The sequence below is a fragment of the Epinephelus fuscoguttatus genome, linkage group LG18 (genome assembly GCF_011397635.1).
Source record: "Epinephelus fuscoguttatus linkage group LG18, E.fuscoguttatus.final_Chr_v1".
Lineage (NCBI taxonomy): Eukaryota > Metazoa > Chordata > Actinopteri > Perciformes > Serranidae > Epinephelus > Epinephelus fuscoguttatus.
The window spans coordinates 2,035,852-2,050,508 of NC_064769.1; the positions used below are offsets into that span (position 1 = coordinate 2,035,852).

Sequence of the window (14,657 nt, forward strand, 5' to 3'; positions counted from 1 at the left end):
TCTCCAAGTCCACAAAGCACATGCAGACTGGATGTATATACATATATATATATGTATATATATATATATATATATATATATATATATATATATATATATATATATATATATATATATATATATATATATATATATGTACATATATATATATATATATATATATATATATACACATATATGTATGTATATATATATATATATATATATATATATATATATATATATACACACATATATATATATATATATATATATATATATATATATATATATATATATATACAGTACAGGCCAAAAGTTTGGACACACCTTCTCATTCAATGCGTTTTCTTTATTTTCATGACTATTTACATTGTAGATTCTCACTGAAGGCATCAAAACTATGAATGAACACATGTGGAGTTATGTACTTAACAAAAAATGAAAAATAACTGGTGAAATAACTGAAAACATGTTTTATAATCTAGTTTCTTCAAAATAGCCACCCTTTGCTCTGATTACTGCTTTGCACACTCTTGGCATTCTCTCCATGAGCTTCAAGAGGTAGTCACCTGAAATGGTTTCCACTTCACAGGTGTGCCTTATCAGGGTTAATTAGTGGAATTTCTTGCTTTATCAATGGGGTTGGGACCATCAGTTGTGTTGTGCAGAAGTCAGGTTAATACACAGCTGACAGCCCTATTGGACAACGGTTAAAATTCATATTATGGCAAGAACCAATCAGCTAACTAAAGAAAAACGAGTGGCCATCATTACTTTAAGAAATGAAGGTCAGTCAGTCCGGAAAATTGCAAAAACTTTAAATGTGTCCCCAAGTGGAGTCGCAAAAACCATCAAGCGCTACAACGAAACTGGCACACATGAGGACCGACCCAGGAAAGGAAGACCAAGAGTCACCTCTGCTTCTGAGGATAAGTTCATCCGAGTCACCAGCCTCAGAAATCGCAAGTTAACAGCAGCTCAGATCAGAGACCAGATGAATGCCACACAGAGTTCTAGCAGCAGACCCATCTCTAGAACAACTGTTAAGAGGAGACTGCGAATCAGGCCTTCATGGTCAAATAGCTGCTAGGAAACCACTGCTAAGGAGAGGCAACAAGCAGAAGAGATTTGTTTGGGCCAAGAAACACAAGGAATGGACATTAGACCAGTGGAAATCTGTGCTTTGGTCTGATGAGTCCAAATTTGAGATCTTTGCTTCCAACCCGTGTCTTTGTGAGACGCAGAAAAGGTGAGCGGATGGATTCCACATGCCTGGTTCCCACTGTGAAGCATGGAGGAGGAGGTGTGATGGTGTGGGGGTGTTTTGCTGGTGACACTGTTGGGGATTTATTCAAAATTGAAGGCACACTGAACCAGCATGGCTACCACAGCATCCTGCAGCGACATGCCATCCCATCCGGTTTGCGTTTAGTTGGACGATCATTTATTTTCAACAGGACAATGACCCCAAACACACCTCCAGGCTGTGTAAGGGCTATTTGACCAAGAAGGAGAGTGATGGAGTGCTGCGGCAGATGACCTGGCCTCCACAGTCACCGGACCTGAACCCAATCGAGATGGTTTGGGGTGAGCTGGACCGCAGAGTGAAGGCAAAGGGGCCAACAAGTGCTAAACACCTCTGGGAACTCCTTCAAGACTGTTGGAAAACCATTTCAGGTGACTACCTCTTGAAGCTCATGGAGAGAATGCCAAGAGTGTGCAAAGCAGTAATCAGAGCAAAGGGTGGCTATTTTGAAGAAACTAGAATATAAAACATGTTTTCAGTTATTTCACCTTTTTTTGTTAAGTACATAACTCCACATGTGTTCATTCATAGTTTTGATGCCTTCAGTGAGAATCTACAATGTAAATAGTCATGAAAATAAAGAAAACGCATTGAATGAGAAGGTGTGTCCAAACTTTTGGCCTGTACTGTATATACACATATATGTCAGAGGAAATGAATACATTGTATAACAATTTTATAACAATTTGGATAACAATTTACAACTGGCATAAAAACTATAACTCCAGTGCAATACCAAACTATTTTGCACTTAATTCTGATAGATACAAGCAAATTTTGTTTCTCAGAAGCCTTTCTTCACTTAATAAAACAAGTCAAAGTTCTCAATGTTGTTGAAACACAAGCAGCTGTACAAGACCTCTGTCTAAATAAAACTGTGACTTAAAATAATAAATAATAAAACTTTTCAATGTAAATCAATAACTATCTAGTTATGCCAGCTTTCAATAATCTGTGTTATGGACACATTTTGATCAATATCAAAAAGTAAAGTGAAGTTACACCACAAACACTGTTGATTTCTTCCCATGTAGCTGACAGGAAAAAATATTTTGGTACCATTAATGTTTTGTTGTGACCTACCACTCCTGACCATTTACTCCTGGATTAGGAGTGGCAGGTTGCTACAAAACATCACAAGCCACTGGATCAGGAGCGGTAGATCGCTACAAAACTGAATCAGTGTAAAATGGCATAATCTGGTCCCTTGATTCAACATAAGTATTAGAATTAAATAGAGATACAAATCTAATGAATTACTCAATAAAATAATGAAGACTGTGAAAAATGTTAAAAGCTCTGAGATTAGTGGCAGTGGACTGCTATGAATGAGATTATTGATTATTATTACCCCCTCCAGGCTGATGTAACATTATGAGCCAAAGTTGTCAATTACAATAAAACTATATTAGGTGTAATCAATACACACTATCATGTCAGACAGATAAATCATAGTGACACAATATCCCGCAGTCTATCATATCTAAGTTATGAAGGTGGAAAACAGCTTATGCCACATCACAGGACAATGTAACAGCCAGGTAGTCATTCAAAGTATTTATGGGAAATATTAAATAGTATGACAGATGCATGCCTGGTTAATGTTCCATGACTTATCATATATGATCTATAGTATAATTGCATTTGACTATTAACGTTAAACATGCCAAAAACAACATTTTGATATTAGTTGGCTCTAGCTTTCTGTTATCGACAACAGTCATGCTAGCTAAGGTTAGCTCCATTATTAGTTTCAGGGTACATCAGCAAGGATATGCCTATATGAAATTACTTCACTGTCATTGCAAAAGCATGACACGTATCCTAACAATATAACGGATTTAACTTAAAGTTAAACATTCCTTAATTATGGTGCTATGTTGTGCTACATTGGCAATGAAGACAGAAAAAATATATACATTTAGAGTACAGTATCATGGGGTAGTGCTGGTGTGACAGTCTGACAGCAGCACCTGCCATTTGGAAACTGTATGCAACGGTGTAACACAAGCCACATCCTAGGGCTGCACAATATATCCAGGGTTCCCACACTTTTTTACCAATGATTTTTCAAAACCTTTCCACAACTTTTCCATAATATTTTACCAAATTTCCAGGCCTTAGTTTATAATAGATGAGACCTATAATAGCGACCATAGAGCGCAATAATGAGCCTCTCCAGTGTGCTATGGCCTAAGCAGTGTAGTACAAATGTGGCATAGGGAATGGAAGGGATGTTGTGTCCATCACACACCTATCCTAGGGCATAGCGCAATGGCGCAAGAGCCTATGGCACCCATATTCTTGTATTTTTACATATTAATCATGCATCGGCTAGTGAATGTAGCGTTGACCGGTAACAACAACAATTAATCAAGTGCTACAGCATTTAAATGCTCAAAAAGTGAAAACATTGACAAATAACAAGGTAACAAATAATGATATTTATTCTGAGAAAATCAGATATTCAACAATTACAAAAAAACATTTGTGCATTAAGTGTAACTTAAGTAGGCCACTGTGCTTCAGGGATGGCTTCCTCATTTAAATAAGGAATCAGTAAAATAAATAAATTAGTCTGGGTTTCTGGTACGAGAGCACCACAAGATAAACGGCAATCAAGGCCTCACAGCATTAGGCGATACAATATTTTGAGAGTAAAACCTAATATCACACTGCACTATGCTTCATAAAAAAAATATATGTTAAAAAATGAACATAAGTTTGCTTTGAACAGTCAAACTGTGTCTACCCATTCTTAATTTCTTATAGTTTCTCATTGATTTGCTTTTCAATGTCAAGAAGACTTGCTTTCTTTTCTTTGGCTAAATGGCGCAGGCTGTTAGACATTGCAATAAAGGTTAGTTTGCTAGTGGTCTCTCCCTTGTTCGCGTACTCATCTGCAGCTTTCTCTAAGGCAGTGGCATCAGCCTCAACTCTAGCTCTCTTCTTTTTTTTTTTAGTTCATCCAATTCTTCCATGAGAGACTTTCTTTTCATGGCAAGCGTCTTTCTGCTTCTCTCTCTCTTTTGCTCATCAAGGTAGGCACAATACTTCTGCCTTGCACCTGCAGCTGATATAAGCAGTTCTTTTGTGATCTGAACTCTACATACTCCTCCAACTGCCCTAATGTGGTCAGTGATAAGTCTCTATGCCACTAAAAACCGTTCCTTCAGATTCTCTACCTCAACTTCTTTATTAACAGAAAACCCCCTCTCTACACTTGCCTGTCCGTGGGACATCACAAGAAGCACCTTCACCACCTCCCAGAGGTTTTTGAATTCAGTGCTAGAGGTCTCATAAAACAGTGTATCTACTCTATCTGAGGTGGGGTCAAATTCTCTGAACCCTGGAGTGACCAGAGCACAATCACAGAACGCCCTGTACTCTCTCAAGACATCGTCACAAACTGATTCTCTCACTTGATTTGCACTGACAAGGGTTTGCAGGACTCTTTTCATTTTGTTTACACACACTGCCCTTTGTTGGCAACCATTTGTCTAGGATCTATGCACTGCGTGCTTCGAACAAGGAGGTATTGCACACGTGTCTTGTGAACAAGCTTGTGCAGGAGTGCAATGAGGAAAGTTTTACAGTCCATTTTTATCTCAAGCACCTGTCTTTCTGAGATCTTCTTCTGACTTTTAATTTTGCTGAGCGCTGCCTCTGCTGCAAACCCAATCTCCACTTTGGAGGCATCTTTCTGTTCACTAGCTTGATCAAAAGGCACCTGAAGAGTTTTGTATACCGAGGTAGCCTCTTTCATGGTCTTTTCTTTGATAAAACGGTCCATGAGCCCTGCAGACAGAAAAAAGCAGAAGATAAATATTAAGTGATTACTAGGTAATGACTAGGTCATCATAGATAATTTTAACATTCTTTTAGTCATGTTATTCATCATTTTTTTCATGCAGTGTTTCCTATTAATATTCCTATTCCTAATTAATTTGGGAAAATAATGTTAGCACAGGTCCAGTAGAGGGCGCTCTCACAACTTTACATACTGATGTCAGTGTATGTAGGAACACGTACACTCCCTGGCCAGACGGATACAAGGCAAGCGGATGGGAGGTAGGGCTGCTGCAGTTACCGGTTGACCGCACAACCGCGGTCCTGTGAAGCAGACCGCAACGCTTCACAGACAACCACATCTACCGCAGTCACTAAGGTTTTTTGCGTTTTGATGTTTCGTGGGCCACTTCATTAGGTACTAGCAAAACCAATGCGTTCTAATACAACAGCTCTGCAATAAATCTCTCTATTCAACCTAAACGCCACCACCCATGGGGTACGCACATTGTACAACCATGTGTTATTATTTTGGCCACCACATTGTTTGAAATAAGGTGGCTGTTTATCTAACATTACTATCAGTTGAAATGATAAAAAAGGGGCAAATACGTAATTATTATTACCTTTGAGCAGCTGGTACACATCCTCACCCATGAATGGTAGCATTGGCTTGTCGGTCTGGTACTGGACGAGGAAAGTGGTGACCTGTCCATGTCAATGTCACTTTATTTATATAGCACCATTCATACATGTAAATGCATCACATAGTGCTTAAGATAAAAGAGATGGATAAAAACATAAATCATATAAACAGAATGAACAGATTTAAAAGAAACAATCAGGGTAAAGTAATTAAATTAAAAGAGAGTGCAAAATAGAAAAAAAATTCTTAAAACCAAATACAAATTTAGAACAGTAAAATATTAAAATGTGCAGACCTGCTTGAATATGCTCTGCAATACTGCTGTTTTCACTCGGAAAAGTGGATCTGCACAGGCCATCTTGATCTCTTGGAAAGATTTGATCTTTGGCTCCAGTAATTCTCATCGTGAGACTGCATCAACGTAGTTCATCACATGAGGCCACAGCATCAGCCCTCTCTCACAAACCTTCACATTTTCAGCCCATCGGTGCTGGCAGAATTTCAGCATGGGTGTGTCGCATCCTGCGTGAGTTTTAAAGGACTTTATTAATAATTTCAATAGCCTACATTACATCAACAATCAATACATTATATTTACAGTATAGATATTGTGCAAAAGGTTTACAATTCAATAGCACATAATACAATATAAAATTCATTACCTGTGAGGTTTATGAAGTCTTCTCGACGCACGCGGCTGTTTTTGAAGAGCCAATACAGGCTAGAGAGGGTGTGGTCCACCTCCCATCCGCTTGCCTTGTATCCGTCTCGGAAGGCGTTATGGAGAGTGTGCAGTCCGCACGACCCCATGTTCAGTAGAGATTTGTTGATTTGGACCAGGTCAGATTGAAGTAAATCGAAAACCATCCAATTTACAATGGGTCCATCCATTGACAGCTGCATGAGATTCTTCATTTCTGTTTCTGAGAGCATAGTTTGCATTCGATCTACAATGTCCTGGGCAGTTGCGTGTCCAAGAAACTCAGAGCCTACATAGCAGGTTTTCACCTCCCCACCATCCCAAATCCGTACGTGCAGATCCATCTGTTTGAGTTGCAGAGCTTTGTTCAAGCTTTCGTCGATCATCATTACATAACCAGCCTGCCTGGACACTTCTCTGACCAGGAGTGATTTGAAGTAGGGCGCAATGCCAAATGTTGGGAGGTACGCAGACTTTGTTTCCCCTAAACTAAATTTAGATGCTATTTTGCTGTCGGGGAACATGGCTCAAAAAACTGCGCCTGTGTTGGCACATGAACTGTACGAATAATGCGAATCCATTAACTTTAGAGTCCATAACACTTCAGCCGATAGCACATCGTTTGAGGCAGCATACTGGTTGAGGGTCAGTTATGTTGATGTGCTTGCCTTAGTTGAAGGTGAAGCTTAAGGCATGGCTGTGGCTGCAGCAGGCTGAGGGGTGAAGAAGGTTCTGACGCTGGCGGTTTGTTCAGCCACCTTTTGGTTGTCTAAATGTTTCTTTCCTTTGGCATGGCTAACGAGCACTGCTTCCCCCATGTTGCTGACATCAAATGATTTTACACAGAGCTTACATCCAGCTCGCCAGGGTCTTCCTCTCTTTTGAGCCATGATTTATATTTCAAATTTGTAAGCCATACATTGTTAAAGGAGTATTTTCCAGGCATTTTTTCGGAAGCGACTGCTATCGAAAACAACTGCTAACTAGCCAACTAGCTACATACATAGCCTATGTCTATGTATCACATCACGTCATATTCGTTTCACCGGTCATGAGCCTAATTGGTGCAACATTCGATTTAAATAATAGCTTACACTTTTTCGGTAACGCTAGATATCTTTTGAGGATTTTAAGGAATATTGTACACTACAATATATTTTAAAACGAAGTATATTTCAAAACTTTTTCAAAACAGTCAGTTAATTCCATAACTGTTCAAGACTGGAAAATGGGTTTTTCAAATTCCATAACTTTTCCAGGAATTTCATGACCGTGGGGACCCTGTATATCAAAAATTTACCTTCATAACTACACCAACATGCAAAAAAGGTATCACAAAAGACTCCTTGAACTCTTACAAATAGTATATTTACATGTGCCATGCCTTCCCCGCTGCGTGTAAATATATGGGCAGGAGTGATTTTGAATAACCAATCCGTGTTAAAACAGTGGCATCGGGTGACTTCACAAGTTTTGAAAGTATTTCTCATGTCACGGAAACCGCTGAGAGTTTGTACTGGTGCTCTGCAAAGATCTGACACCTGTTCGCCCACCAACCTTTTCTCATCCCCAGCTCTCCAAAGGTCTGAGCATCGCCGTTTCCTGGTAAATGTGACAGAGCAGCACAGAGGTCTCAGGGACTGTCAATAGACAATAACCTTGCATTTTTATTTAAAATACACCCAAATTCAGGAATATGTAGAATATTACTACAGACATTACTGTGTTATCTTGCATCGCAACATCTGCTATAACATCAGATGCTGTATTCACTCATGTCAGTGACGATGGTGCTTTGCTGTTCACGAGACACGCTGTGTTTTTATCCCGATAGTGCTACGTTGTGCTAATGTGAATGTGCTACTAATCAGTACTCTATCAAATCGAAAAGAAAGGCAACACCGCCACAGTTATAGAACAACGAGAGAAAGCGTGGCAAAGTTGCAGACCGCCTGAGTGCCTAAGTAGCGCACAAATACAAATACACACTCACTGCTCCGCTGAAACCATCACAATTACAATCCAATTAGTTAATTAACATCTCCGAAAACGTAGTTGTACTCTGCTTATGAATCAGTTGAAACTGTAAGTGAAATTGACTGCAGATGTGAGTGAAATTGTGTAAATGTTGTGTATATGTTGTGGCAAAGTGGCCTGGCTCAGTCCATGATTCCTGAGTCTTTCAGACCTCTGGCATCTTTCAGCGCCTATCACAAGGTGAGCCACACAACCTCTATTAATAACCACTTTTTACATCATGGCTATGCCAAGAATGTCACTCTATTTATGAGGTTGTGATGATGAGATTTTGTATTGACAGGTGAATTCTCTGGTGTGTTGCTGGGGGACAGGGGGTATGCCTGCCAGACTTCTCTCCTCACACCATACAGACCCTCAGGAAGCACAGCAGGCCTATAATCATGCCCATGCCAGGACAAGGGCCAGGATCGAAATGATGCCTCCTGTAGGCACGCTTTCACTGTCTTAACCACTTAAGGGTCAGCCCTTTGAGGGCATGTGACATCACTGTGGCCTGTGCTGTCCTCCACAATGTGGCCTGCCTGAGGAAGGAGAGGGCCTCCAGAGTGTGATCACACATGGACTGGGACAATCCTGCCATCTTCCCTTGATGATGACAGTGGTCGGCTGGTCAGGGACCAATATGTGTTAAATTATTTAAGTTAACATGCATGCATGCTTTAAATTTAAGTTAAATATGTCCTGCAGTGGCAGAGGAATTTGTGTTTTTTTATTCAGTTTAAATTGATTTGGCCTCTTATGCTGTTTGTGCTGTATACTGTGTGTATACAAGCTTGCAGGGAGGCTACTGCATCTCTTCATTTGTCTGTTCATTTGTTGTGTATGGATTTGTCCTGCATTTATTTCAGTGCGCAGACATGCGGGGTGTATCATATACAGACCTTTGAGTGTGTATTTATTCTTGTGTTGTATAATATGCTTTGATTCCGTGCTTTCTATCTTGTAGAGTCACTGTGTCACACAGTGCCACAGTCACACTGTGACTTCAGTTTTGAAAGGAGCTGATGGTTTACTTGCTTTGATTTATCCTTATCCAATAAAGGAACATCATGTTACTCTTTAATGTGTATTTATATTTTTGGGATGTGTTCTTTATATATAGTCTATGGGAAACTGTAAATTATCTAATGATTGCAAAATCATCTAAAATCATCATTTATCTAAAATGATTGCAATTAATGATCACAAATGTTTAAATAATGACAGTGGGTCTGGTTGAATGTGTTAACAATGTGCAGTAGGCAGTGGAATAACTATTGGTTTCCGTTTGTGGTGACTGCTGACTGAGATAAGGCATGAGATTGAATAGATCCTGGAACTTAGCCTGGTCTGGAGCAGGCTAGCTCCACAGAATAAATCTCCATGGTAACTTATGCCATAACATATCCTGCTTTCCACTATCCCGCTTTTGTGCAACCGGATCACGGATAAGTTGAGCCAGGATAACCAAGATATCCCGGCTTAATCCCTTATCCTAGTTTTGTGCAATAGGCCCCAGATCTGTTGTTGTTGTTTCCTGTTTTGTTCATAGTCTCAATAAGTGAAAACATAGTAAGTCTTCTCAGAATGAAAGAGAATAAACATATTTGTCAAAACACACACACAGACACGGACACACACACACATGTGCGCACATGCACACACAGGTGAGCACACACCCACCAGCAGCTATTTCTACAAGATTATCCCAAATCACAATCACATATCACATCTGATACTTATACTGTGAATACTTATACCGGGTAGATGATTTTGGGGCTCTCTAAACTCAGCTCATCATGTGACAGTTGTATAATGTTTTGTGCACAGACTGTATGTAAGATACATAGTCTGTGGTTTTGTAAATTAAGTTTTCAGATTTGGGATTTTATTTCACTTTCAGATACAATTTCAACATACATGAATAGAACGATAATAAGAACTGTATGAGGAATTTACAAGCAAAGTAACTTTAAATACGGCAGTTAAGATCACTTACAAACTGTTAAAATTATCTGCACACAGTCTGAATACATGTTCCAAGCAAGATAACAATGCAGAGTACTTAAAAAGCGCACTGACAGATGATCCAGCTCCAAATGTAAAAAGATTACAGTCAGTATAGCCCTACTTACATGGGAGGGACTAAGAGGCAAAAAAAAAAATACGCAAATGAGGCAAATGAAGAGATTAGGGTTGCAACGGTATGACATTTTCATGGTAAAACAACGTCTCAGAAAATATTGCAGTTTCACAGCATTACAGAATTTATATTGATCCTTAATGGAATGACCCTTAAAGGAATGAAAACGGAAGGGTTATTTTTGGTTGAACAAATGTTTTATTACTGTAACTGAAACATGAAACCATTTTGTTAATGGATGTATGTGTAAAAAAGTCTCCCCTTAGAAAATAACTAAAATAAAGGGGAGATTCAACATCCTGTTGCTTTTTTCATGCCATAGATAAGCAAATGTACACTGTATGATAACCATCAACTTTTAGGACATTGTATACTTTAAAACCTGTATATCACTGCAACCCTAGAGGAGACATTTAAGACATGTGAGAAGATGAGGTGTTTCCAGATGTCAGGATTCAGCATGATATTCACCTTATTCCACTGTTTGCAGACCAGACAGCAGGTAAGCAGGGTTTCAGGATCCAGCCAGTGCAGTAGGTAGAAAGCCAGCTCCAGAGGAAGGAGGCGCAGGAAGTCACGTTTGAGCAATGTCTCCAGTCCATTAGACAGATGACGGAGCTGGGCAGCACCACTTAGAGAAATAAGGTGGTCCAGAGACTGGTTGCGCTGCTGGTCACTTAGAGTAAGGAAAGTGGCAGAGACTGACTCCAGCCACCCCTCAAAGACTGCCTTCTCCATGGGCACATGAGAGCGACCTGCAACACCTACAAGAACAACACAGGGTCTGACGTCAGCACGTTGTTCATACATGACAGTCTCGAGCAGCCACAGCCAACACTTTAAAAAATAATGTGTTTGAGATAATTTGAGGGATTCCAATAAGGTGTTTTTTTCTGACCAAGTTAAAAACCCAAAGATATTCAATCATACAAAAAACAAACAAAAAGCAGGAAGAATGTCTTGACTTTGACAAATGCATGGCAGTTTTGCTATGATCAAATTGTAATTAATTAATTTACTGCTGACTGATAAGATGATGAAACAAAAACAAAATAGAGTGAATGTTTAGTAACATGACTGTGTACTCTTGTCTAAGTTTGTAAATGTGTTGTGTAACTGACAATTTCAAACATAAAAATGTATATTAAAATTACAAATCCAAATTAAACTCGGCTATAATCTGGCATATTTACGTTTTGTATAATATAATGTTCATTAATATGCTCTGTCACTAATATAAAAATAAATTTAAAAAAAAAACAAACTTTGGTTTGCCTACTAGAATAATGTGATCAATAGCCTTTTCAGTTCACTAGATACATTTTGCTGCTGTAAAAAAAATGGCTCAAGGAGAAGAACAGACTGGAAACTTTATAGATGTTGACAAAGTTTTCCTTTGGGGACATAATTTACAGTTCAAAATAAGGTAATAACTCACATTTTATCGCAATATATTTTATCACAATACTCAGCAAATTGCAACATATTTATAATTGCAATAATATTGAATCATGACTTAAGTATTATGATAATATGATATTGTGGATCCACATTTAATACAGATGAATTATTTTCCTAAATGTGTCAAACACTTCAGTAAATAAATATCTTGCATTTGTATACTTAAAATCTCTTGAATCATCTCTATTTACACAAACAAAAACACCACAACATAAAAATTAAAAGTAATTTTGTCATAATCAGTGGACTTTTCAATCACTGAAAACTAATGAAACACAATTTAGAAATTCAATATTCATTTAAAGTATCAATCATGTCAAATAGTCAAATATCTGCTGATAACTGATTTACAAGTGGCATGTTTTACTCCGTTTCCTCAGTTTCATATCATCGCATTTTCATATGTTGAGCTGAAATCACAAGTCAAACAAAGAAAGCATCCGTGATATGCTACATTATGTAGTAATGTCACTTCATGAGTTTATCACATTGACCAATTCCTAATAGTTTCATAAAGAAAAAATGTAGCCAGAGAGAATATTTCAAAGACTTGCTGGATGATAGCAGACACAATGACTTGTGTTTTTGTGGAATGAATTATATGAATAGTTGCAGTAAACTACTGTCAACCATGTCAGGTAATTACTTTTACGAGCGTTTGTATCTGTTTGTACATGCAGTCTAAGTTAGCTACCTGCTAAATAGCAACTTCTAAGCAGACGTTAGCTAAGTAACACTACTACAATTTCATAGCATACTTGCTACGACTGCTAACATCCAAACAATCCATTAACAGTATCTGCTAATACACAAAATTACATTTCAAAATGTAAACCATGTCCACCAACCAGAGAGCTGCAGGGAGTTTCTTTATCGCCACTTTCCTGGCTTAGTTAGTTCACATAGCGAAGTTAGCTGTCGTAAGCTAACCTGTCAGCAATCAAGTTGAAAGAATGGTCCAAGTAACCTAGCTTCGTAGCTGATCTTAGCTAACCACCATGATGAGAGAATTGATACGGTTAATAGTGGATTACATAATGTTTCTAACGGAGTGACACTGATCTTCTATCCATTCCCCAAGCACAGAGTTTTAGTGTAATAACGTTAGTGGTGATTGCAGGCTCTGACAGCATTAAAAACCTTAAGAGAATAGAAACGCTATGTATACTATGGGCAGAATTTCACCCTTAGTTCCTGTTACAGGAAGCGCCGTAGGAGTATTTGGTAATTCTTTAGAAAACAACACGTGACTAATTGACATATTCTGAAAAGTAAATAAAGTATAATAACTACATTCCTCACATATTTTCCCGCTAACATTACACAGAAACTTTTTTATTTACAGTCTCCTCAGCACTTTTCTTTTCACAGGACCTAAACTTGCCTGATAGACAACGCTGCGGGCTTGCAACACCCATGGATTCCAAGGTAAAGTTGCTTCCGGTGTCACGCACTATGTGGAACGGTGTGACCGGGGCCTGTGTGCTCCACGCCTGGCCTTCTCTGTGGTTCCGCTATATGTGTACAGAGTTTGTGGTACAACGGCGACGACACAGCTGTTTTTTACATGCTGACAGCAATGCACGGACGACTTTACTTTTAAACAATAATGCGCGTATATTAAATCGTACGAGATAAAAATGTGGCATATATAGTAGCATACTGAAATGTAGTGAAGAGTAATAACCACCAGAGGGCAAACAAATAACGAATATTGGGTCTTGCATGTAGTAGGCTAATAGTCGTGATGCTTCGGTTCCATAGGTGTATTATGTAGACAATAGAGTACAATGCCTTCAGAATAATCATAGATTTTAACGTTTAGTATTTAATAAAAAAGATTTCAGTTTAGATTTACTCATAAATTGATTCTCAAAAGTTAGTTCACAGTAAAAAAAATTGTTTAAATGATTAACTAATGATTGAAATGAAAGTGAAATGGTTTAATTGATTAAGAAATACTACAAAACTGTACTGTAAAATTCTTTTGCAATTTAATTGTGTCTTATTCTTTTTTTTTAATTTTATTGATAATGTAACAGTACAAATCATCAAATCATTACAGAATTGTCAGTACACAAGTATGTAGAAAACAAAAACAGAGAAAACAAACAAAAACAAAGAAACAGACAAAAAATAAATAAATTCATAGATCAATGTCAGAATGTCAGAGGAAAGAAAAAAAAGGGAAAACACATTTAGGATCTGCTAAATAATAAGTTTGAATTGTTTAAATAATCTAATAGTTTTACTTAACTTATTGTTTTTAAGTTTTAAGTTTTCAATAGTATGGGTATACGTTTTCAGGTCTATATTTTCAAAATTTTTAAAGGAGGGTATTTTTTTTATGCCAGATCATTTTATGTATGTAGTATTTAGCTAGGATGTTAATTAAATTTATGATGTACGTTTCATCAGAGGACAGAGTAGAATTATTAACTATGAGTAGTATATCAGATTTACTTAGTATAATGTGTTTTTCAAAATTTTGGATAAATATTTTTGTAAATAAAAGTAAAAGGAAGTAACATGAAACAATCTAAAAATACATGTTCAATGGTTTCCTCCTCACAACCACAAAAAGTACATTTGTTAGTTACATGACGGAAGA

The 14,657-nt window shown here is 37.8% G+C and overlaps 1 protein-coding gene and 1 long non-coding RNA gene across 4 annotated transcripts in view; both read right to left on the bottom strand.

Moving 5' to 3' along the window:
* The window catches only part of fbxw2 (F-box and WD repeat domain containing 2), a 34,689-nt gene extending 21,201 nt beyond the window's left edge, over positions 1-13,488 (bottom strand). For 2 of the 3 annotated variants that reach the window (XM_049604080.1, XM_049604082.1), the window contains exons 1-2: positions 13,431-13,488; positions 11,057-11,349 (exon numbers count right to left, since the gene is read on the bottom strand). In XM_049604080.1, coding sequence (XP_049460037.1) covers positions 11,057-11,349; positions 13,431-13,464 — 327 coding nt within the window. In that variant the 5' untranslated portion in view covers positions 13,465-13,488. Of the gene's footprint in view, positions 1-11,056; positions 11,350-12,894; positions 13,402-13,430 lie in introns of those variants that run through there. The other variant, XM_049604081.1, reaches the window with a different exon arrangement.
* Positions 3,652-8,883, bottom strand: LOC125905878 (uncharacterized). Its single transcript, XR_007451710.1, has 3 exons — positions 6,019-8,883; positions 5,704-5,785; positions 3,652-5,086 (listed from the first exon to the last, which is right to left on the bottom strand). It is a non-coding gene; the product is annotated as an uncharacterized LOC125905878 (long non-coding RNA).
* Positions 13,489-14,657: the final 1,169 nt, after the last annotated feature.